The 24,271-nt window shown below is 37.0% G+C and overlaps 1 protein-coding gene across 1 annotated transcript in view; it reads right to left on the minus strand.

The window, feature by feature from the left end:
• Positions 1-3,062: 3,062 nt before the first annotated feature.
• Positions 3,063-24,271, minus strand: part of BANK1 (B cell scaffold protein with ankyrin repeats 1) — a 270,561-nt gene continuing 249,352 nt past the window's right edge. The window contains 5 exon segments of the mRNA XM_021680373.2: positions 3,063-3,122; positions 4,623-4,678; positions 5,702-5,731; positions 10,593-10,656; positions 14,818-14,993. Of these exon segments, the coding sequence (XP_021536048.2) occupies positions 3,063-3,122; positions 4,623-4,678; positions 5,702-5,731; positions 10,593-10,656; positions 14,818-14,993 (386 nt within the window).

Below are 24,271 nucleotides of genomic sequence, written 5' to 3' on the forward strand. Positions count from 1 at the left end.
GGAGTCATCCATTCTTTTGAGTATTTAATGATCCATTTAAGTTTAAGCCATACGCATTTCAAAACAAAGACATTCATTGTGCTATCATAGGAGTTTCTACTTTAAGAAAATTCTGTGTAAAGCTGTTTTTTATTTTAACAACATTCTTTTAAGTGTTAATCCCATTTTACTGTCTAGTCTAGATCAGGGTTTCTCAACCTTGGTGCTACTGACATTTTTGGACTGGATAATTCTTTGCCTTGTGTATTATGGGACATTTATTAGTATCACTTGTCTCTACACACTAGATGCCAGAAGCACCTTCTCCATAGTCATGACAATACGAAATGCTGCCAGATATTGCCAAAAGTCTGGGGCAAGGGGAACAAAATTGCCCAGTTAAGAACCACTGGCATAGAGGCTTCCTCTATGTTAGTCTAGGAAATTGACAAGGTAGAAAATAAGGGAATTAATATTAAATGTAAAACTCTGATAACATTCAGTACCAGTTCAAATTTCCTTAGAAGTCAGAGTTCTGGTGAATTTAACTTGGCCAAATTTAGGAGTAATGGCTTGGAAACAAACCTGACTTAAGAAAGAGATGTTGGGGAGGGTATGTACTATGGTGAGTGCTGGGAATTGTGTAAGACTGATGAATCACAGACCTGTACCCCTGAAACAAATAATACATTATATGTTAATAAAAAAATAAATAAAATAAAAAAAAAGATGATGGGAAAGATAAAGTACTGGCTTTCAGGCTTCCAGAATCAGCACAAAATCTTCAAGAGAAGACCTCCCCATGTAGGTCTTTCCTTTCTGGCAGTGGTTAGGGCTCTCTGAGAAGTGCCCCAAATCTCCAAGGGAAGTCCACATTTTCTCTCTATTTCCCTGCCCTTTGCCCTGTCCTAGCATGAGGCAAAGTTTCTGTTTTGCAGCTCAAAGTTAATGGGCAGTATTCTACATGTTAGGGATGGAGTCCAGAGATGAAAAAACACTGTCCACAGGGGGCATTTTCACTTGGGGTCACTCCTAAATTTGGATTAGTCTTCCTCCACCCTTGCATTCTCTCTACTTTTCATCTTATCCTCCAGTGCAACAGGTAATGCTATGGATTCCTACAGATCCCCCAATTCCAACCTTCTCTATCCATCTTCCAAATCAGGCAAGGATGGGAGGTGCCATGGTAGAGGAAGCATGAGGAAGACTTCAGTTATTTTTAGGTTTCTTTTTTCCATGTCTCTTTGTGATGACAAAGTGGTAAGAATTCAAGGGCCAGAGTATCTCAGGAAAGAGGCTATTAAAGGGGCTTTTTGCCATAGTTTTAATTCAAGTTCGCTCAGCGCCTAAGTATTTAGAGGCCCTGATTTTCAATTTCCATCTATGTTAAAGACCTGAATAATATTCAAGCCTCATCTTCCTCTTCCTTTCTTAATTGAGTCTCAGGTAAGAGATAATCCAATTGCTTTATAATTAGAAAAGTTGACATTTTACCTGTCACTGGATTTCACACTTTCAATAAGAATAAAGCCAACGATGAAACCGTAGGTATCAGTCACAGGCCAATACAGAGGTTTTTACTTTAGAGACGAGACACATATTTGAATTTAGAGATGCAGAAAATTATATAAAAACAGTCAGTTTTTCTACTGCTTTCCTGAACTCTTTGGGTGAGACAATCCACATAAACGGGGGATTTGTAATCATTGTTTGGGTAATAATTAACCACTGTGTGTGGAAGGGCCTGCCATTTCTTGAAAGCTTGGATGTGAAACTACAGACTAGATTTCCAAGTGTCATAATCAAAGCATCATCTGTTAGGAATGAATCAAACATCTGTATTATTTTTTAAAACTTGAGCTTATTTGAGAATGTTAACAGTCATGAGAAACCTGTGATCAGTGTTTTGCAGAATCACTTTAAATAGATATTCCTATCACTGTTTAGAAGCGAGGAAAAGAATCATCTGTGTGTTTACTTTGTGGGGCTTATGCAGTGAAATTAAATGAGCTAAAAATTTTTTTCAGGAGCCTTCCTTTTATAAACTGGTGAGCAGAAGAATTTAGTGGTTAATTATTATACATTTATTTTGGGAAGTCATAGTTTTAAACATTCATTTTATTTGCAGGAACCATACATGGAAAATCATAGAATGATAAAACTCTGTTCTATTCTAAGCTAGTAAGTTGTTTCTAAGACATAGGTTGCTGAAATTGTAAACCTTTTAATAAAGAATGTAGGTTGTGGAAATGTATGTTAATTTGAGATATAGAAAGTTAAAAAAATATTCTCAAGGTTATATGCAAATAGTCACTAACTACGGGAAGGTTTTTGAAAACATGATGTGATGATAATAATTAGAGCTTTGAATGTCAGAAATTTAGGAAATGGACCAGCCATTTAAAAGGCAAGTATGTATGAAACAAATTTGTATTTTCATGTTCATTCTAAGGACAGAGGAGTAAACTGTTAAGGTTAGTGCTGCAAACAGGCGCAATAACTTTGTTACAGAGCATTTCACTTCTCTGCTCTTGTTTTCCTTTAATTGTCAAAATGGGAAATAGCTGCTTCAGTGGCAAAATGCATTGTGAAATGCAAGAATTGTCAAAGAATGCAATTGCTCTATGGCATTCAATTTGAATCTTGATATACCTATCTGAAGCAGGTTAATGCCAATAAATTGTGGCAATAACAAACTGTGAAATCCAGAGGTTTGCTTCTGCTTTCATAGCATAGTATTTTCCCTGAAGACAGCAGGCAATCCAAATGCAAGCTTGCTTCATTCAGAAAGCACAGTGTCTGCAGATTTTTGGGTTTCATTATAATAACCTGAAAGTGAGATCACAGGAAATGTATTAGTGAATAATGGATCAATTGAAATTGATTAGCTAGCAAAAAATCACCCCTATATATAAATCTTTCTAAGGAACAATCACCTTTAGCTTGAAAAATACACGTTTGTCATTTCAGGAGAAGACAGTGAAATATTTAAAGTATTCTGTTTGCTAGACAAATGATTCCTTCAAGTCTCTAATAAGCCTGCTTTAAGCTTTCTAAAAAATACGGCTGATATTTTACCTTCTTTAGTTATCTTTCCTGCATCAGAAACCAAATTCCTTTTCAACTTGGAGTCGAGTAGGAAGCTAAGAAAAAAAAAAGAAAAAGATACAGAGCTAGCATTTCTCCATTTTAAGGCGGAACAAAGAAACATGATAAAGTCATAGTTGCCTTTCATAGGAAAATAGCTTCATAGAGGGAACTGGCAAGACATTCCTCCACCTTAAAAGGAAAGAAGCTTTGTAAAGCTCACCGAGAGCAAAGTTCTTGAGTTCACATTTTATTTCCATTTTGAGGGAGAACAGCCTAAGTACTGGGAATTTATATTCTTTTTCTCTTACCCTGAATATTGTTCTCAAAAAATATGCCATGATTGTTCGAAAACATCTTTTTTTTGTGGCTAGTTAAAATCAAAAGAACAGTTACCTGTGTTTCTTGTAAAGACATTTATAGATCTTGTAGAAGGATCTTTGTTTGACAAGTATATTTTCATAAACTCAGAGGCCTTGGTGGTACCCCACGATTCTGCTACTGTCCAGTGAGTTTAACGGGTCCTTATACTTTAGACTCTTTGGTCTATAGCTCACTGGTAGCCACAGGGTGGTCCAGAAATGTCAATCTGTCAATCAGTTCTTAAGGGTAAATGACTTTTAGGAATCCTTATGATTTACTCAGAACATAGGAGAGCTTAAAGGGTTATTAAAAATTGGTTTATTATGAGAACTTACCAAGGGCTCTAATTCTGGATTTTAGCAAGAAATCCAGCTGTCACATGATCCTGAGCCATAGTGAAAATTTCCTACATCACATATGTAGATAGTTGGAATAACATGCTTGTTTTTTTTTTTAAAGATTTTATTTATTTATTTGAGAGAATGAGAGAGAGTACATGAGAGGGGGGAGGGTCAGAGGGAGAAGCAGGCTCCTCGCTGAGCAGGGAGCCCGATGCGGGACTCGATCCCGGGACTCCAGGATCATGACCTGAGCCGAAGGCAGTCGCTTAACCAACTGAGCCACCCAGGCGCCCCCAACATGCTTGTTTTTGAAGAAGAATTTGTGATCAGGACATTAGCAGTGTTGCTTTGAACTAGTCTTGGTTCTCAATGGCTGCTCTCTTTGCTTCATGTTATTTTTAGCTTCTTGTTAGCAATTCATTTTCAGTTAACTCTACATGTGAAGTGATGCTATTTACATGAACAATATTTTGGGGTTACATTTTTTCCTCAGCTAGACTTTAAGGGCTATATACATTGTGGTTCAGATAGACTCATCATATTACTATTGCTAAAAAAAAACATGTATCCATCACTCCTCTAAGATTTATTTGGTCTGTACATGGTAAATTCAGTCATACTTTGGCCTTGGTGCCTTTTTCCTTTGAATTCCTTCTTTGCTTTTTTTCTAAATAGTTAATTTCCTTAAATTACTGCTCATGCAGTAATTTGCACACAAAAGCTTATGTAACCTATTTTGTTCATATTTGTTAAAATGTTTCAAAGCATAGGATAGAAGGCTCTACATTCTTTCTCAACAAAGTTCTTTTTTTTTTTTTGCATTTTATAAAAATTAACATAAATACAACCTACCTTATTGCGGAAGGGTATGTTATGGAACATATTTTCATTGCGGGCACTTTCATTACCTAGAAATATAAACTCGGTTACTATTTCGTCTTTCACATATTTAATGATTCATTTATTAAACACTTCTAAAAAACAATATATGCTCTGAGTAGGATGTAGGTAAAGGGCAAAATTATTGAAGAGATACAAAGGGGCATATTGAAAGGGCACCCTTGGCAAGTAAGCTGTTAATTTCTCCTCCCCATATAGTTGACTATAGGATGCTGAGGAGTTGCTTCTGTTCAAACACATCCCAGCACCTTTGAATAACAACCCCCGACTAGATTATGCCACCGCCTTCTTCTTTGTTTTCCCCCATTTACCGTGATCAGCCAATTGCAAAGTACTCTTTTTAATGAAAACTTGTTCCTACTACTCCCCATTGGCCACTGCTCATCTTGCCTTTACCACCGACTTTCCATTTTCCATCCCAGCCCTGTGGCTCGCTTCTATTGCTCTTCTCTGTTCCCACAGTCACTGCCTTGGTTCAGGCTGTAGACAGTTGCCCCTAGGTTAGTCAGAGCTCCCCAGCTGGCCTCTGGCCCCTCTTGACCCTGCCAACTTTCTGCATACATTCTTCCCCACCACGCTGAAGTGGATCACCCTCTGAAATGTTATTCCAATTTCATTTCCTGTCTCAGTAACTCCCACTTATTAAGTGTCAGCTCCCATTAACACATCATCATCAGTCTTTATAGCAGTTCCCCAAGGTAGAAGTCTGGTCTCCATTTTACAGATGAGGAAACTGAGGCCTAAAGAGTTTAAGTGGTTTGCCAAAGGTGGTAACCGGTAAGTTGTGAAGGGCCGGGCCCATCAGAGTTCAAAGCACATGTTTTCTTACTGTGTAACAATGCCTCTACATTGCTATTCTAGAATCACCTCCAAGTTATTTTGGATGTCAAGTGGTTTTGCATATACAGAGAAAATCTATATGAGTTTTTGCACTGACCTGCCTAATCATATTAGGTTTACATTAATATGGAAACTAGTTTACCATGTACTTTTTTGTAGTCTGATATTCTTAGTAAATACCAAAAACTTACCATTTGGATGGTGCACAATGGTGAGTTTATCTAGAAGACAGAAAGAGTGCATTCTATTGAGTTTTGCTCAATATTTATCTTAAACTTTCTTTTTTTTTAATTGTTTGACTACTTCTTATCTTTGATGTGACTATGAAATTTCATAGTCTGATTTAAAAAATACTGATTTCTGGCCACAAAGTGTGAAACCATGTCTTTTACTACTTTTGTCTTTTTTCCTTCTGATGCTTGTCCCAAGATATTATGATTTTAGATATGTTAGACACTTAATAAAAGCTTACTACTCCGCTTTGATATTCTTTTAGCCTGAGCTACACCATTCTTTTTTTGAATTAGCATTATTCACTATTTATAGTACAACTCAAACATTTTAAAGTATATAGGTTTATGACTTTTTTTTTTTAAGATTTTATTTATTTGGGCGCCTGGGTGGCTCAGTTGGTTAAGCGACTGCCTTCGGCTCAGGTCATGATCCTGGAGTCCCGGGATCGAGTCCCGCATCGGGCTCCCTGCTCAGCGGGGAGTCTGCTTCTCCCTCTGACCCTCCCCCCTCTCATGCTCTCTCTCTCTATCTCATTCTCTCTCTCAGATAAATAAATAAAATCTTTAAAAAAAAAAAGATTTTATTTATTTATTTGTCAGAGAGAGAGAGCGAGCACAAGCAGGGGGAGCGGCAGGCAGAGGGAGAAGCAGGCTCTTTGCTGAGCTGAGAACCTGATGCGGGGCTAGATCCCAGGACCCTGGGATCATGACCTGAGCCAAAGGCAAACGCTTAACTGACTAAGCCACCCAGGTGCCCCAGGTTTATAACTCTTGACAAATATACACAGCCATGTGTCCATCACCCAATTAGGATAGAGAACATTTCTCTCTACAGAAAATTCCCTTGTGCCCCCTGACATCAATCCTCACCCTATTACCTCTAGTGACCCTGATCTGATTTCTATTCTATAGTTTTATCTAGAATTCCAGATAAATGGAATCTTAAACCATGTACTCCTTCATGTTTGGTATCTTTCATTTAGCATAATATCTGTGAGATTCATTCATGTTGTTGTGTGTAATAGTAGGCATTTTTTTCTATTGTTGAGTAGTATTCCACTGTATGAATATACTTCAGTGTAATTATCTCTTCTTCTATTGGACATTTGGATTGTTTCTGGTTTGGCCATTGTAAATGAAACCGCTATGAATTTTGTGAGCAAGTCTTTGGATACACATAATGTCCCCCCCTCTTTTTTTTTTTGAAAAATCCCTAGGAGTGGTTGGTCTAAGCCATAAAGTAGGTGCATATTTAACTGTTCCAAAGTCACCACACCCCTTTACACTTCCATTAGCAATGCATGCAATGTATATCAAATTGTTCCATAGCTGAATCACTTCATTTTGACAATATCTAAAAATTCTAGCCATTATATTTAGTGTGTACTGATACTTCATTTTCTTCTGCTCTTATTGCCTCCTTCCCAGCCTCATCTTTGTTGAATATGTAAAATATTATGTTCAGAGGAGTGTAATTTTTTTTTTTTTTTAGTTTTGTAAGTTTTGTTTTTTAATTAACTTGTTCTTTTTTATCTAAGTTGTTAAATGTATTGGCAAAAAGCTAATTATATGTTCTTAGTATCTTTTTAATACCAGTAGGATCTGTTGTGATAGCCTCAATTTACTTTCCTGATATGGTAACTCTTGTTTTCTTTTTATCCAGTTCATTTTTGTCATGGTTTTATCAATTTTAGTTATGTTTTCAAATAACTAATTTTTGGTTTTGTACATTTTTCTATTGTTCATATCTCATTTTTTACTGATTTTTAATCTGATCTTTCTAGTTTTTCCTCTTATCTCTTTTTGGATTGAGTTTGCTTTTCATTTTCTAGTTTCTAAAGTGGAAACCTAGATCACTGATCTTAAGTTTTTCCTCTTTTCTACTATATTATTTACTATAATATTTATAGCCATAAATTTACCTTGAAGTACTATTTTAGTTGCATTCCACCCATTTTTATATGTTGTATTTTCATTATCATTCAGGTTGAAATATTTTCTTGTGATTTCTTATTTGACCCTTCGGTTGTTTTGAAATGTACTTAATTCCTAACGATTTTGAGACATTTCTAATTTCTTAATTAAATTCTAATTTCTTTCTGTCATGGTAAGAGAACATAAGATTTCAAAAGGCTGAAATCTTTCTGAGAACATACTCTGAAGATTTCAATCTTTTGAAATTTATTGAAACTTTTTAAATATCCCAGCATATGTTCTATTTTGGTAAACCTTCCATGTATACCTTAAGGAGACATGTATTCTAATTTTTTCCTATGTCATGTTCTGTAAATATCAATAGATTACCTATTTATTCACTCCTTAAAACCATATTTTTTATTAATTTAACTGTGGTTATAAGAGTTGCTTTAAAGTCTTTTTCTGTTAAGATCAACAATGGGACCATTTTTCTTATTATGGTCAGTTAGCCAGGATATAGTATGTCACCAGTTCTTGATGTAGTGTTCAATGATTCATTAGTTGTGTATAACACCCAGTGCTCATCACCACACGTGCCCTCCTTAATGCCCATCACCCAGTTACCCCATCCCCCCACCTCTCCCCTCTGTATCTTTCAGTTTGTTTTCCGGAGTCCAGAATCTCTCATGGTTTGTCTCCCTCTCTGATTTCTTCCCATTCAGTTTGAACAATGGGACCATTTTAGATGTAATTTTTATTGATGGCTTTTTCTTTTCTATGCATTACATTTTCCCATATCTTTGAATGTCTTCCTTTTTTTAAAAAAAAAATTGAATGCTGGACATTATAGACAATCAGTTGTGTATTCTGGATTCTGTAATATTCCTCTAATAAGTAATAAGTGTAGGTTCTCATTTTAGCAGGCAGTTTGATGACTGGCATGAACTTGTGTAGGCCTGGTTTTATGCTTTTTCCAGTGTTGATCTATAGCCGCCCATGGTGTTTTCTAAAGCCCTCAGTGGGACTGAGCCTACAAACTCCGCCTTCCATGTGAACCTTGTAGGGGCTTGGTTTTAGGCTTTGTTAAGGCAGGTCTAGAGGAGGTCCTCTAGAGGAGGCGTCATGGTTTTTAATCATTACATCTCTTAAGTGTTACAGCAGGATGCCAGTTTTAACAATGTGTTAAGGAGATCTTTCCACTCTGGCAGGGCAAGAACTCAAACATCCCCAGTATGGCCTTTCCCTGGCTCTGCTCAAACTCTAGTGTCTCCTTTTGCTTTCAGTGTCCTAGAAGCTGTTATCTTGTATGCCTGAGTGGTCTTGCCCTGCACATGTACAGCTCATCTCTTGGCCACAGACTTGTGGCCTCTGAGGCTACCTCTCTATACAGCTACCTCTTCTTCAGTGATCCACCACACACATTCTAGAAGCTTTGGCTGCCCTGAACTCTGATCTTTGCCTCCTCTTGTCACAGGATTGCCCTGCTTTGCACAGACTATAGTCAGAAAATCAGTCTCCTGGGCAATCATTAGAGTCATCTTGTATATTTTGTCACTGGAATTATGGTCTTAGGCTGCTACCTGCCTACTCCCTGAAATCAACTGCCTCATATTTTTGCCCAGTGTTAGTGTTCTGTACAGTGGGTTTGTCTGGTACTACTTTTGGTTAGAAGGGGAACTAGCCGATTCCTAATTAAGACACCAATGGTTAAAAGCATTGACTTTGGATTAAAAAAGAAATAAGCTGTAGTTTCTAATCTGTGTGTCTTTGGGCTTCTTAGTTTCTTATGATCTGTTTCTTTATTTATAAATTGGGACTAATGTCTACCTCAAAGGATTATTGTAAGAAATTAAAAAGATAACATTTAAGTGTATAGTAGATAGTCAAATATTAGCTGCTACTACCTAATGTTCCTTAGTGAGGATATTTATATATTTTGTAATTTGATACATTGTTAAAATTTTAATCTTTTTCCACATTAGAATGGAGATCTGTAGAACTCAGTTATCTGTAAATCAGCTTGCATTTATGAACTTAATTATTTTAGAAAGTATATTTCTGTTTTTAGAAAGAGAGCTTAAAGAATTTTCTATGGAAAAGCAGATACCAATTTAATAATATGAAAATAAACTTTTTCAGGGTCAATTTCAACATGAAGCACTAGCTAAAATCTATGCAATCTTATTGAAAATGGAAGAGATGGAAATTTCAAGGTTTGCTAGTGGTTGTCAGTTTTTAATTATCTGTGCAGGGGTAAGGACTTGGGGAAAGAGTGGTCCAATTGCGACAACATAATTTATTTTCAATTTTGGAATGTGCTGTTTATCTATGGAGAAGATTTACCATCTTAATAATGTTTGGTTTGTATTAATATGAAAACGAGTGTTTTTTTTTTTCCTCCCTGAGAGCAACTGTTAATTATTAGCAAGGGGAATCTGCATTGCCAAGAAGCATGCTAGCTACCAGGGAAAGCAACCTGAGATTTACAATTTAAAATGATCCACATGTGGACAATTGTGAGAACTGACTATATTGAGAATATTCAACCTTATTAAAAAAGTATGGCTCCTTAATAATTCAGTACTCTGTATAATGGCTCATACATATAAAAAAAACTAGAGGGGAATTACCTTATTTGCAAATTTCATAGAAATCAAAGGAAAGAAACTAGCATTTACTGAAGGTTCATTATGGGTCAAAGAAGGTGAAAACTGTTTTACATAGTAACTTGCACACAACCACTTCTGGATAGATCTATAATTACCCCGGTTTTGTAGACTAAGAACCTGAGTACCAGGGATTAGATGCTGTCCATTCACGCAGCTGGGAAGTGATGGAGCACAAATTTGAATTCAAACCTGTCAGACTCCATAGTCCTTGCATTTTCTTCTTTATCAGAGTGGTAAAGGAATAACAGACAAATCTTACTTACCAGACACATTTTCTTCTTCTGGCCTTTTCCCAATAATGCAATCTCGTAGTTGGCGTAGTTTTTCCTTAATGAGGAAATGACCAGAAAATACAAGTGAATATTTACAAATTTGTCATGAATCAAGATGAAAACATCAAGTACTGTCACCAGGACCACCATAACTAGGTAGAACTAATTTGGTACTTACAGTGTCCTAATCAACCATCCCTGATATTTTAAGTGTGTTATCTTATTTAATTCTTGCAAACCCATGAAGTATGTATGTCATCATCTCATTTTACATATATAGAAACTGAAATTCAGAGAGGTTACATAATTTTCCCGAAACACACAGTTGTAAGTGATAGAGTCAGCATGGCGACCCAAAGCCCAATTCTTGTGGTTGCTGTTTTCCCAATCTAACACCTGAGGGGGCTATGTTGGCCATCTGGTGTCCAAAAGCAAAAGTGTGACACAGTGCTGATTTGCTACTGCCTGAGCCCATCTCCAGCTTCTGTGGGCACAATCCTTCCTATGAATTCCTTCTAAGAACCAGGGACTTGGAAGCAAATGATACATAACTGGATTCCCCTTCTTAGCTCACTTGTGATCTTTCTTTGCTTTCTACAAAACATTCTACATTGCACATCTATTATCATTTTAGCCAAAATGTAAAACAGGCTAACACTAAAAAGTGTCCTTTGAGAAGAGAATCTAAGAATAACACTTTTTCCTAAGGGTTTCCCTTGGAACCCAGAAACCATGTTTTCTAAAAAGAGAGCTGTTTTCATTAGCGTAAGCATCCTTTTCTGGGAGTAAACATTCTTCTATAGGCACTTACTGGTTATGAGCAGCAGTGAAGAGGGTGAAAGGCAAGGTTTCTACCTTCTCAACCATCTCACCTTCAAAGCCAGGGGTTCTACATGGGTCTTCATTATTCTAGAAACTCTTCTATTACCAACTTTATGTTTGTGCCATTTTCCCTCTTATTTTCTTAGGATAATACCTCTGTCACTAATAATATAACATCACAGTTACCCCCGATAGATTTATCCTCAAGGTATAAATGAATATTTTTGCAAACTACAAGAGTAATATCGAAGAGTGTATAGGAATGAGTGTGTATATATGTTGGGAAAATGGGGAGAACATTCCTTTTTCTGTTATTCAGGGTGTTGTCTAGGCCCTTATGTTAAGGACTAAGAAAACATAAGGGAAAAAAGCTCCTTGACATTGGCCTTTGTAATAGTTTTTTGGATATGACACCCCAAAGCACAAGCAACAAAAGCAAAAATAAACAAGTAGGACTACATCAACCTAAAAAGGTTCCGCACAGCAAAAGAAATGATCAGAAAATGAAAAGGCAACCTACAGAATGGGAGAAAGCATTTGCAAATAATCTATCTGGTAAGGGGTTAATATCCAAAATATATTAAGAATTCAAACAATGCAGTAACAAAATCCAAATAATCTAGTTAAAAAATGGTCAGAGAAAAGAAATGGGCCGAGGAAGTAAATAGACATTTTTCAAAAAAAAGACATACAAATGGCCAACAGGTATATGAAAAGGTGCACAATATCACTAGTCAATAGGGAAATGCAAATCAAAACTACATTGAGATATTATCACCTCACACCTGTTAAAATGGTTATCACCAAAAAGAGATAACAAGTGTCAGCAGGATGTGGAGAAAAGGGAATCCTTGTGCACTGTTGGTGGGAATGTAAATTGGTGCAGCCACTGTGGAAAACAGGATGTAGGTTTCTTACAAATTAAAAATAGAACTACCATATGATCCAGTAATCCCACTCCTGAGTATATATCTGAAGAAAATGAAAATAGGATTTTGAAGAGATATCTGTACCCTCATGTTCACTGCAGGATTATCCACAATAGCCAAGATATGGAAAGAACCTAAGTGCCTATCAATGGATGAATGGAGTAAGGAAGAAGGAAATCCTGCAATTTGCGACAACATGAATGGACCTTGAGGGCATTATCCTAGGTGACAAAAGTCAGAGAGAGAAAGACAAACATGGTATGATAACATTTATATGTGGAATCTAAAAAAGCTGAACTCAGTGAGTAGAGTGGTGGTTACCAGGGACTGGGGAGTGGAGGGAAAGAGGAGAAGTTGGTCAAAGGGTACAAACTTCCAGTTAGAAGATAAATAAGTTCTGGTGATCCAATGTACAGCACGGAGATTACAGTAAACAATACTGTGTTATATACTGGAAAGTTGCTAAGAGAGTAGCTATTAAATGTTGTCACCCCAATACAGAAATGGTCATTTGGTGACATGATGGAGATGTTAGCTAACACTATGGTGGTAATCATATGTAAGTGTGTGAAATCAGCACTGTAGTACACCTTAAATTTACCCAGCATTATAGCCAATTATATCTCACTAAAGCTGGAAACATAACAAAGGAAAAGGACTGACTGATCGTCAAACGGTATTCAGTCAGTCACTGAACTTTTGGCTCTAATGGAAAACAGCCTTAGTGTTTGTTCTTGTATTTACAGGTTAAATTTTGTTTTGTCTTGCATAAACAGTAACCGTATTCAATATCCCATTTTTCCCATATATTGGACAAGTCAGGTCGTCTCAAAGTAGTCAGAGGCCACCTTAAATCCTTGCTAAAACAGTATTAAATATAAATACACAAACAAAATAAAAACAACCAAGCCTTTAATAGAACAACTAGTCAAATAATTTCCAAGAAGGTATTTCGGTTGGATCACTCTAAATTGTAAACTTTATTATGATCTAAGAGAATGAGGTGCAACTGACTTATTTCAACAGAACTTACTGGCAATGCTAGGAGAGCGATTGTGTAGGTCTACACCTCGGCACAGTTTACCCATTTCAGGATAAGAGGGACTTTGACGGTGATGGCGTCAGCACGGATTGAGAAGCAATGTTGTCATTCTGATCATGAACGAGGATCAGTCGCAAAACTGTACAATCAGCATTTTTTCCCATTTGTTTGGCAAAACAACTGCCCTTTCTTGGCACTGCAAAACCTGGCTCAGGTCCAGCCACCGCCCACGGCCAGAGCTGCCCTTCAAGACAGGTGGCTTCTGAGAAGGAGTGATCTCAGAGGTGCTGGGAAAGTCCCCTTGCCTTAACTATCTTCTGCCTCTATGCCCATTTATTTGGAATGTTATCACTGGGATTCATTTTTCTGTTGTTTAAAAATGTGTTCCTAAGCATTGTTTTTCTTTTTTTTTTTTAAGTGTTTTATTTATTTATTCATGAGAGTCAGAGAGAGAGAGAGAGAGGCAGAGGCAGAGGGAGAAGCAGGCTCCCCACCTAGCAGGGAGCCCGATGCGGGACTCGATCCAGGACCCTGGGATCATGACCTGAGCCAAAGGCAGATGCTTAACCATCTGAGCCACCCAGGCGCCCCATAAGCATTGTTTTTCAATAAAAATGATCTCTTGGGAAAGGTAGTATATTAAGCTATTAATGATTATTTGTACTTTGGCCGAAACTAGCTAATTAAATGTATTCAATCAAACAGTTTCCTGAGAACTGGTTTCTATGGCACTGGGGCTTTCTGTGATGAGAAGAAAAAAACTGTTGGACTATTTTGGGAGTAGGAGGGCCTGCAGGATAAAACAGAATATGGTCCTGATACCCCTCACTGAGGAATGCCATGGGGTGTATATGGTATATTTTGTTTTCAGGCTCATCTCAGAACCACCTACTCTAATACCCTCTTAGGATGTATGTTATATTAATAGAAGACAAGCTTATCTGAAGTTAATACTCTTGGCTGCATTTGTCTGTAAATCTTGACTGATATATACAGTTCCCCCCCCCCCCCAAAGGTTAAGGGGAAGAGAAGAGAAAACTTCCTATATTTCATTGAGGACTATTGCCTGATATGATATAAATTATTTTCTTGTTCCCTTTAAGCCTGGTCAACATAATCTACTCTTCAGAATGCTGAGCACATGTTAGTGTAAAGATGCTTCACCTTAATTTCAGCAATGAGATTCACAAAACATTCACATAGCCTTATAAAATGATCAGGTATTAGCACTGATACACTGAGTCCCAGCATTGAGTTCACCAATGGTTTGTAAACATGAAACGTTTAATTGGTAGTTTGAAAACATCTTTTTTTGTGGCTAGTTAAAATCAAAAGAATAGTTACCTGTGTTTCTCGTAAAGACATTTATAGAGAGGCTCTGCAAGTGAGTGAATGTTCCAGAAGGGATTGGGGTCAGTATTACCTGCTGAATCATTTCCAGCTCAGTCTTTCCCATCTGCCAATGTTTAAATTTCTCTAGGGCTTCATCCACAGATAGTTTCCCATTTTTGACCTTCTCCTGCAAGAGGATGAGTTCTTCCTGCCCAGCAGCAAGAGAGTCCACAGTGGAAAAGGCTTGACTTTCCATCCGAGCTCTGTCTACAATATGAGGGGAAATGTTTTAACAAGAAGACAATATATGACAATTGGGGGGAAAAAAAAGCACTCTAAAAACAAATCAGTAGAGTTTCTTGTTCCTGCCAGTCTACAAGCAGTTACAGAATAAATCAGTACAAAATTTTTAATGAGTTTCTTTCTAAGGATTGTTGTGCCTGGTACCTAGTGTTATGGGTAAAAACAACGTGTGTCATCACTGGGGGAAGAGAAAGGGACAATCTGAGAAGGAACAGTGTAAATTTCTGCATTGTACTAGTTGTGGGCAGTGCCAATTTCATGTTCTTTTTGTGAGGATTATTTTTAATCATGTGCACAAAACACTTAGCATAGTGCCTGTCACACAGTAAGCTAAGTAAATAGTAACATTATTATCAATGATAAATATTTGTGGAATAAACATAATCTCTGTAGCTTTGGGAAAGGAGATCTCAACCAACATCCAAGTGTCACGAGAGGTTTAGGAGCATTGACGTTACTCCTGAAAGATTTAAAATAAGCAATTCCTGCTCGTTTTGTAATGCACTGCTCTCTTCCCAAAAGAGTTTATTTTGCTCAGCACAATAAGAACATGGGATGGTCCAGTTTCCCATGTGCTGCAGCTAATGCCACACCACAGACCAGCCCAAGGTACAGCAGTAACAAACCACAGACCATGGGTGAGTTCGGTGCTTTATTTGTCCCATGTAGTGTTTAAAGACAGAAGAGAGGCTGCAAGCCTGTGAGGATGCTATGTGCTCTCCAGACTACCCCAATCCCTGTCACTCCTTATGGTCCCTGGATGGCATCTCACTGGCTACCTGCCTGGCCACAGAACTCATCTGAGTTTGTACCTTCTTTAACAAGTCCAACCTATGTATCGTATTGTTCAGGAGGGATTGGGTAACTCCTCAGCAGTGTCTATCTCATGCAGTATCAAATCTAAATATGTCCACAGAGTCTAGAACGAAAGAATAGGTAATCCTGTCCAGCTATGTCCTGGTTTGCTGTCCCTGAATCATTGCTCATTACTGGGAGCCCATCTTCAACAAAGATACGGATCAACTAGACTGTCACTAGACCAGACAGACAAGGACTTAGGAAATGGAGGGCATTCAAAAAATTTTTTAAAGACTTATTTATTTTAGAGGGAGAAAGGGCATGTGCATGAGTGGGTGGAGGGACAGAGGGGGAGGGAGAGGGAGAGAGAGAATCTCAAGCAGACTCCCTACTGAGCGGGGAGCCCAATGTAGGGATCGATCTCACAACCCCGAGATCATGACCTGAGCTGACATCAAGAGCCGGACGCTTCACTGACTGAGCCACCCAGGCGCCCCTCACATTTTATAATGATAAGGATTCATTGATAGTATTTGGATTGGTTAGTCTGGAAAAGAGACATTTCAAGTACTTCATAGCAGGTTTTAAGTATTTCAAGGGGACTTGAGCCTTAGGGCTGTCTTGGAATGACCTTTACCGGCTTTCTTCGTTTTGAGAAGGATTCTAACAGGGAATCTTGGAACGGGGACACAGAGAGGGTTCCTTTCTGAAAAGATTCACATACACATAAAATTGCTCCATGACCAATCATTCTGATTCCTATGGGGGTTTTCTCGGCTTGTCTTTTTCTCTTCAGAAGTCCTATTCCCCCAGAACTAACAAGATGTCAACAGATTCTACACTCTAAATCTTTTTCTTCAGGGATGACAGAGCATGAAATCCCAGGAGAATTGGAGAAGCACAAGTCAGCCAGAGGGCTTACTGGTTCAGCAGCCAAAAGCACAGATAACAATTGCGATCTTAATTCTTATACCATTTGCTTTTTATAGGCACCTCCAATCTGGGAGATGCAGTTTGCAAAAGAATTCTATGTGCCATTCCTGACAGAGTATGGAAGTTTAGCGCCATCATTTAATAGCTAAGACACTCAACTAGCCCCTTACTTGTGTCTTCCCTTTGACTAAGTGTGAATGCATTTTTATCTCAAGTAACCTATGCAGCTGGATTTTCTGCTTTTGTTGAAGTCGTCTCAAGGAAAGTCTTCCTGGAAAACCCTACCAGCTTGTTTTGCTCTATGTGCAGGGTTAGCTGAATTCAAAAAAATACTGAATCATCTTAACAATATTCATTTCAATTACCCCTTCATCTTTCAAATTCTCGCTACTAAAATATAAGTAAGATGACTTTTTGGGGGCGCTGAGTTCAGTCTCCTGTGGTTGTGCAGAGAACAAAAGAACAAAAGTTAGGAGCAGCAGGAGTTCTAAATAGAGCAAGTTCTGGAAATGAACTATTTACTAAGTTTACATACTTCTGCTTTTACTCACCCATCCCCCCTCCCCACTAAAAAGATTAAAGCAAATTGTCTTGATAAATTATTATTAGCCATGACAAGTTGCAAAACAAAATGATTTAGGCACTTTACCATCTTTTCTCCTGAGGGTAGACTAGTCAAACCAAAACGTGCAACCTCTAATTTTTAGTAGGGTGTGCAAAATTGCTTTAATGCATTTAGATTACTGTTTTACGGGGGATGGAAATTTTTTTTTCTTTCCTCCCCAAATTTATATTTATTATTAGTTTATTTTCATGAAATTTAGTATGAGTTTAACATAATTATTGTTGAAAAGCGTTTGTCAGATTGCTAACTGTACGTATTGCAGACTCTTGGTCTCTTAATGTAAAAGCTTCAAGACAAACTCTAGTTTCTAGAGTTTTAGTTCCTTTTGGATCAGTTTCTCTTTACAAGATTTTCTATTTGATCAAATAAAAACATCAAGTAACACTGCTGTGGTGAGTATATGAATCTTTAGATTAGGTAAGAAAGTAACTGAGCTTTTCATTAAAATTATTTCTATTACTGAATGACTGGCTAGAAGAACATTTTTTACTGAAAATTTTAAAGGAAACAACTTGATTGCCCAACAACAAAGAATTTAAAGTATGAAATATTTACTTAATAAATATTAAGTAGTCATTAAAATAATAATTAAAAAGATCATGTGAAAAAAAAAGACCATGTGGCAACATAGAAAGTACTTATTATATAATGATAAGTACAGAAGCATAATACAAATTTGTATATACAGTAAAAATGTTCATAAAATAAAGCATGGAGGGAAACTATCTTGAGATGATACAAGTTGTTCTATTGTGATAATATCAGAGATTACTTTTTTCTAATTTCCAGCTTTCTGTAATAATACTGTATTTAAAAAATTTTTTTAAGATTTTTTTTATTTATTTGAGAGAGAGAGAGAAAGGGAGAACAGGAGCGGGGGGTGGGGAAGGACAGAGGGAGAGGGAGAGGGAGGGGGAGAAAGAGACTCCCCACTGAGCACCTGAGCAGGGAGCCCGATGCGGGGCTCCATCCCAGGACCCTGGGATCATAACCTGACCTGAAGGCAGACGCTTAACTGACTGAGCCACTCAGGCGCCCCTGTATCGTTTTTAAAGTAAGAAACTTTCTCCCACTTTGCCAAGAGCCTTCCCCATGGAATACAAACCATTCCAAGCCATGCTATATACACTGTACCAATGCCATATCATACTGTACCATCTTACCAAATTATTTTGTAATTGAAAAGAGCTTGTCAGTAATAGAACTTAAAAACCCAGTAACCAAGATTACATCTGAAGTTATTTTTTTGGCCCATAGCTAAGGAACTAGCAGGTAAATTAACTCTGGGCCACATGAGTGAATTACAAAATACCTGGAGTATTGAATTATTTGTAAGCTCCCAACAAAGTATCCCCATCTCTTGAACTTAGGGCTGCATATCGCCAGAGTTCCTCCCTTGACTAAACTTGAGTCAGACCCGGATTATTGCAATAAAATTATGACTTGCTGCATTACCTGTTTTTTATCACCAATATTTTACCTTCACATTTCAGAGATACTGTTTACCTTATATATATATTTTGATTACTAAATCATGAATGAAAGGGAATGATTTTAGTTTTGCATTTTCTTCTAGTTCCTAGACAATTTTATATTATCTGAGCACCAGACCCAGATTATTGCAATAAAACTATGATTTGCTGCATTACCTACTTTTTATCACCAATATTTTACATTCCCATTTTATAAATAAATTTACAATAATTACTTAAATGCAATTCCATGTTTTATTGAATTCATTATTCACCACAAATTCTTTAATACCAAAAGTTCTCTTTGAACTTTTTATTTTGTTTAGTCTCTCATTTACTTAGAATATATTTTGGGTAATACTTTCATGATATACACAGAAATTCTATCTTTTCTAAAACCTTAGATATCCAAGAATTATATCTTTTTTCTTCTTCTTCTTCTTCTTTTTTTTTTTTTTAAAGACTTTATTTATTTATTTGACAGAGAGAGACACAGCTAGAGAGGGAACACAAGCGGGGCAGTGGGAGAGGGAGAAGCAGGCTTCCCGCCAAGCAGGGAGCCCGATGTGGGGCTCGACCCCAGGACCCTGGGATCATGATCTGAGCCGAAAGCAGACGCTTAACAGACTGAGCCACCCAGGTGCCCCTATATCTGTTTTCTTCTTACATGAGTGAAATAACAGACTAAATATAAACTTTTTAAGTTGCAATCTTTTCTTAATACACCATTTAGTTCATTATCTCAAATTTTTGTTACACAGATTCTCTAATTTTTAAAACTGATTCTGATTTTTTTAAAATAGAAAAATCTAACTTCAAATATCTTCTCAATACTTTAGGATTGTTTCTTCATCTTTATAATTAAAAAGATTTGCTAGGGTGTTTTTAAAGGTGGATATATTTCCTTATTGTTTTCTGGGTCACAGTGAGCCCATATAGTTCCTCACTTCCCTATCTCCAAAGCTTTGTTAGCTATGTCATTGATTGTATTTTGTATTCTATTAAAAAAAAAGTACCAAACCTATTATATGTGAGTTGGATCTCTCTTCTGTATATCATCTGTTTTTAGTCTTTCCCTGTAATGAGAACAAACCCTTCTCCGATTATGTTCTCAACTCTAATAACTGATTTTTTATCCACCATCAGTCCTTCTCATTGTGACCAATGTGGGTTTTAATTTGCTACTGAAATTTTAGCTTCTAAGTTTATTTTATTTTTACCATACTTCCTCTTGTCACTAGATCCCTTTTCTTCATGTCATATGTTTCATATCATCCTGCCCCCTCACCTAAAATGTCTTCCATGTAGTTTGCTTTCATCTTAGCTTGACCTTGACCACAGAATGTCTGCTGCTGTTACTTCCCTATGTTTTCTTTTTTTTTTTTTTTTAGATTTTATTTATTTATTTGACAGAGAGAGAGAAAGCATAAGTAGGGGGAGCAGCAGGCTGAGGAAGGAGAAGCAGGCTCCCCGCCAAGCGGGGAGTCCAATGAGGGGCTTGATCCCAGGACCTTGGGATCATGACCTGAGCCAAAGGCAGATGCCCAACAATAGAGCCACCCAGGCGCCCCTCTTCCTTATATTTTCAATTTGTTTATAAGTTCACAGTTTTCTGAAATTTTCTTTTTTGGCTTTTGTATATTGACAGGTGTCAGATACTGAACCTGAAAGTTGAATTGTTTAGCTTAAATTTAGTAAATGAAAATTCAAAATAATCCATACTTCTTTACTGCCTTAAAATATTTTATAAACAGGTAAAATATTTTTAAAAGTCTAAGATTTAAAAAATTACAAACTGTTAGCTGAAATGTTCTTATTGTATGTGTGTATGTATTTCCCATTAGCTGTATTTTGCTTGCTTGGTGTTTGACAATCGTACTCATTAAACAAATCATTTACAGAAGTATAATTATCCTGAGCCTTTATGATTAAATTCTCTTTCCTTTTCTCTGGAGTGGTTTTTGAAGTCCTCATATTATTTATTTGTTCTCTTCCTCAATCCTTCTTGAAAGAGAACCTCTATAGAATCATGTTCACCAAGGGATTTAGTGTCTATTTATCCTTTGCTTCTATTTCTTGTGTTCAAATTTTGTTCTCTGCTCTAGTGTGCAGGGGATTTTGATGGTTGCAATCCACAACTGAGGACCCCAGGGTTTAGCAGGTTTGGTTAGTGCAGCCTTGTCACGTTCAGGTGAAATATGATTCTTTGGCACTATGTACTGATTGATCTGTAAGCAACTAACTCCCTGCATCAATTACTAACAGAATTCTTCTTAACATGCCATCCCTCCATCACAGAGCTTTATTTGGGGGTCTCGGGATGCAAAGTGTAACACTGAATCCCTCCTCCTCACTTTCTACTGTGGGCTTTTGACACATCACCATTTCGGACAAGGACCCAGTTATTATGCGAGTTTTCTCAGGTGTGACTATGATAAAAAAAACTTGTGAAAATGGAAATGTAAGTTACACTGAAAAAGAGAACTGAGGCCATTTTTCTTTTATGGAGTACAAATGACCACGATAATTCTCCCTCTTTTCTTTTTAATATGTCCACTGCTAGCAAAAACAGCCTGATGAAAATACCTCAGAGGCCAGCATTCTCTTTTCTCCCACGTAAGGGCAATACCATCTACATCTATGTTTCTCTGGGCCTCCAACTTGCAGAAAATTTCATTATTTAACATTTATCAGACTACTGCAGCACTGAGCATTTGGAGAACACAAACAAGGTATGTTCCCTGACTGTATCTTTCCCATGAGCATTCACACCCTCTGAAAAGACCAGCCAACAATGACTTTTCAGTCTGTATTGAAGAATCAGTGGGCAGAGACTATACCTGGGGCGAGGCAGGTAGTTACTGAGTGGAGAAGATTTAGTGCCTACGTATTAAACACATGTGAATAGTTTCCATTATCAAAAATAAGTGTTTTCCTTCATGTTTTTATTGACCTGATTCTCTTGATATATCGTTTATTTTTCCACTTTTTATGGAATTATGAACTTAGACGAATGTGTCTCGAATATAAGAAAACAACATGGAAAGCATGATAACAAATGATAACAGCAGAAATCATTTGTAGCAAATGATATAATAATACAATGGGGAGTGGTTGGAGATCTGAATTTTTATGTGAAACATGGAGTTAAGCATGGTTTAAACATGGCAAAAATTAAAATTATATTGTGCAGACTACTTTTGAAATATAACAGTTAGTGGCCAAATTTGACTACAATATGGCCTTCAAAAAAGTTTCTTTTGGTTATATTTTGTCTTTTGCATGGTGGTTTTGAGATTATTGCTCATTACTATTCTCACATGTTCCATTTTTAGCCATGTCTAAGGTGAGATTTAGGCAACCAAATTTTAGAAGCTCCACAAATAATTCTTATGCTCATCTAGGGTTGGGAGTCGTGGATATAGGCAGCTGGCTAGCGGGGATGTGCTCCCCCTACCTCCAACCTAACCCCATCCCCCAAAGAAATGGTTTGCCTTCCAAGAGTGACATCAACAGCACATCCCTGATGAGATTCGTTATTTAACTGTGTGACTGAGGAGATTTGTGGATGTGGCGCATAATCACAGGGAGGCAGTTCCAAATGCTAGGAACGCTAAACCTCATCAGTTGCCATGTACCATATTCGAGGTAAGACTACGTTAATAATATGTGGATGATTCCAGTGAGGATAGAAAAGGCTCCTTGCCATAGTCCAAGAAAAAGATATAACAAACGGGGAAAAAAGGTGTAACAGGTATGGGAGATGTGAGAAATCTTGACCTGAGACTATTACATGATCTTGTAAGGCAGGGAAAATTAACCAGATATTTCCATGTCTTTGAAGAAGCAGCCCTTTCATTCTTCCAGCCCCCTTTGACTTGATCATGTTCACCTAGTAGTCTTCTAATTACTAATAATATTTCATAGAAATTTTATTATTTGTCAGGGGTCTAATGAATCCAAGCATTCTAGTATAGACTTAATAGATTAAAATTAGGGGTTATAAATCAGTCCTCTACCAGCATCATTAACATGACTCAGACTTCAAAACTCTGATCGGCTCCAAGCCCACTGACAAAATTCAGTTCTCTGGCTTGCAATGTTGATGAACAAACCCTTGAGCACCCTGGGAAGCTCAAGTTTGGGGAAGGTCGGAGAGCTGTGCTAGCAGCATATTCTGAGATATCACTCTGGCATTTTCTAATTTCAAAGCCAACTCAGGAAAACTGATTTTAAAACTGTATTTTGATGGAAATTTTTATCTGGAGGATCCAAAGTCCTCACCATTTTCCCTATATTTTTTCAGGATGTGAAAACTGAATTGAAGAAATCTGTTAAGTTTCCATGGAAATGGTGCCAATTAATTTTTTCTGTTCCTCAGGAAAATTCCTTGACTTAGCAATAATGTAACTTCCTGGCAATCCCTTGGCAGTCTTGAATGTAGGGCATCCGAAACACTTACAATTTCAGTGGGAAAATAGTTGGCTCTTGTAATCCCTTTTCCGTCCAGCATAGAGTGAAAGAATTAAATAATTTCTTTAACTTTCCTTAGAGAACCTGTCTAGTCCCTTTAGGAAATCTTGATTCTGACAAAAATTTCATAAAAGGGCCTTTTTTGTTGTTGTTCAAATAAAGAGATTATCATTGGTGAAGCAGGTACTGTTTTTCCAACTATACCATGAAATCCCAGGATAGTTAAAGAGTAATCATTAATTCAGGAATAAGCAGTTTTGATCGCCTAGTATGTCCCATGGGCTGCATAGTTATAAATATCTGAAAAGGTTTAGAGAAAAATGATTGGAGAGAGTAAAGAAAAAAGTAAAATTGTATAATTTTAAAATCTTCCCAATTATTCTTAATTATCTCTTCTGTTCTCACATTAGATTCTGATTTCCCTGCAGACTGCAGTAATCAGGGAGGTTTTCCAACATTTCACAAGGTTTAATGTTCCTCTTCTCCTAGCAAGTAGAACAATATTCTTTTCTTTTCTACAGAATTACTGATATCCAGGGTTAAAAGAATCTAGGGAAACTGCTCTAAGGTGACTAATCTAAAACATCATCAATAAGTTGGATTTAAATATACAGAGAGAAAAAATTCATACAAAATTTGAGTAAAATTTTCATATCCTAGCCCTAAAAGAGTTTTAAAAATATACTGATTGTTGATCTTAATGAAACAAATTAGGTACCAAGGTATGGAGAGATATTAATCCAATAAAATATTTTATAATTAGGTTCTTATTTCCTTTCACTATTCTCCCCTCCCTTTTTTTTTATGGTTACAGAAGGGACTATTTTTCTGTACATAAGGTGAAGAATAATTTGTCTCTAATAGACACTAGCAGCCTTTCCTTATGTTGCTCTCTGGGGGTAGCCAGAGGACAACTGGTAAGAGCGAGAATTCCAAGGACC

Source organism: Neomonachus schauinslandi, chromosome 2 (genome assembly GCF_002201575.2).
Source record: "Neomonachus schauinslandi chromosome 2, ASM220157v2, whole genome shotgun sequence".
NCBI lineage: Eukaryota > Metazoa > Chordata > Mammalia > Carnivora > Phocidae > Neomonachus > Neomonachus schauinslandi.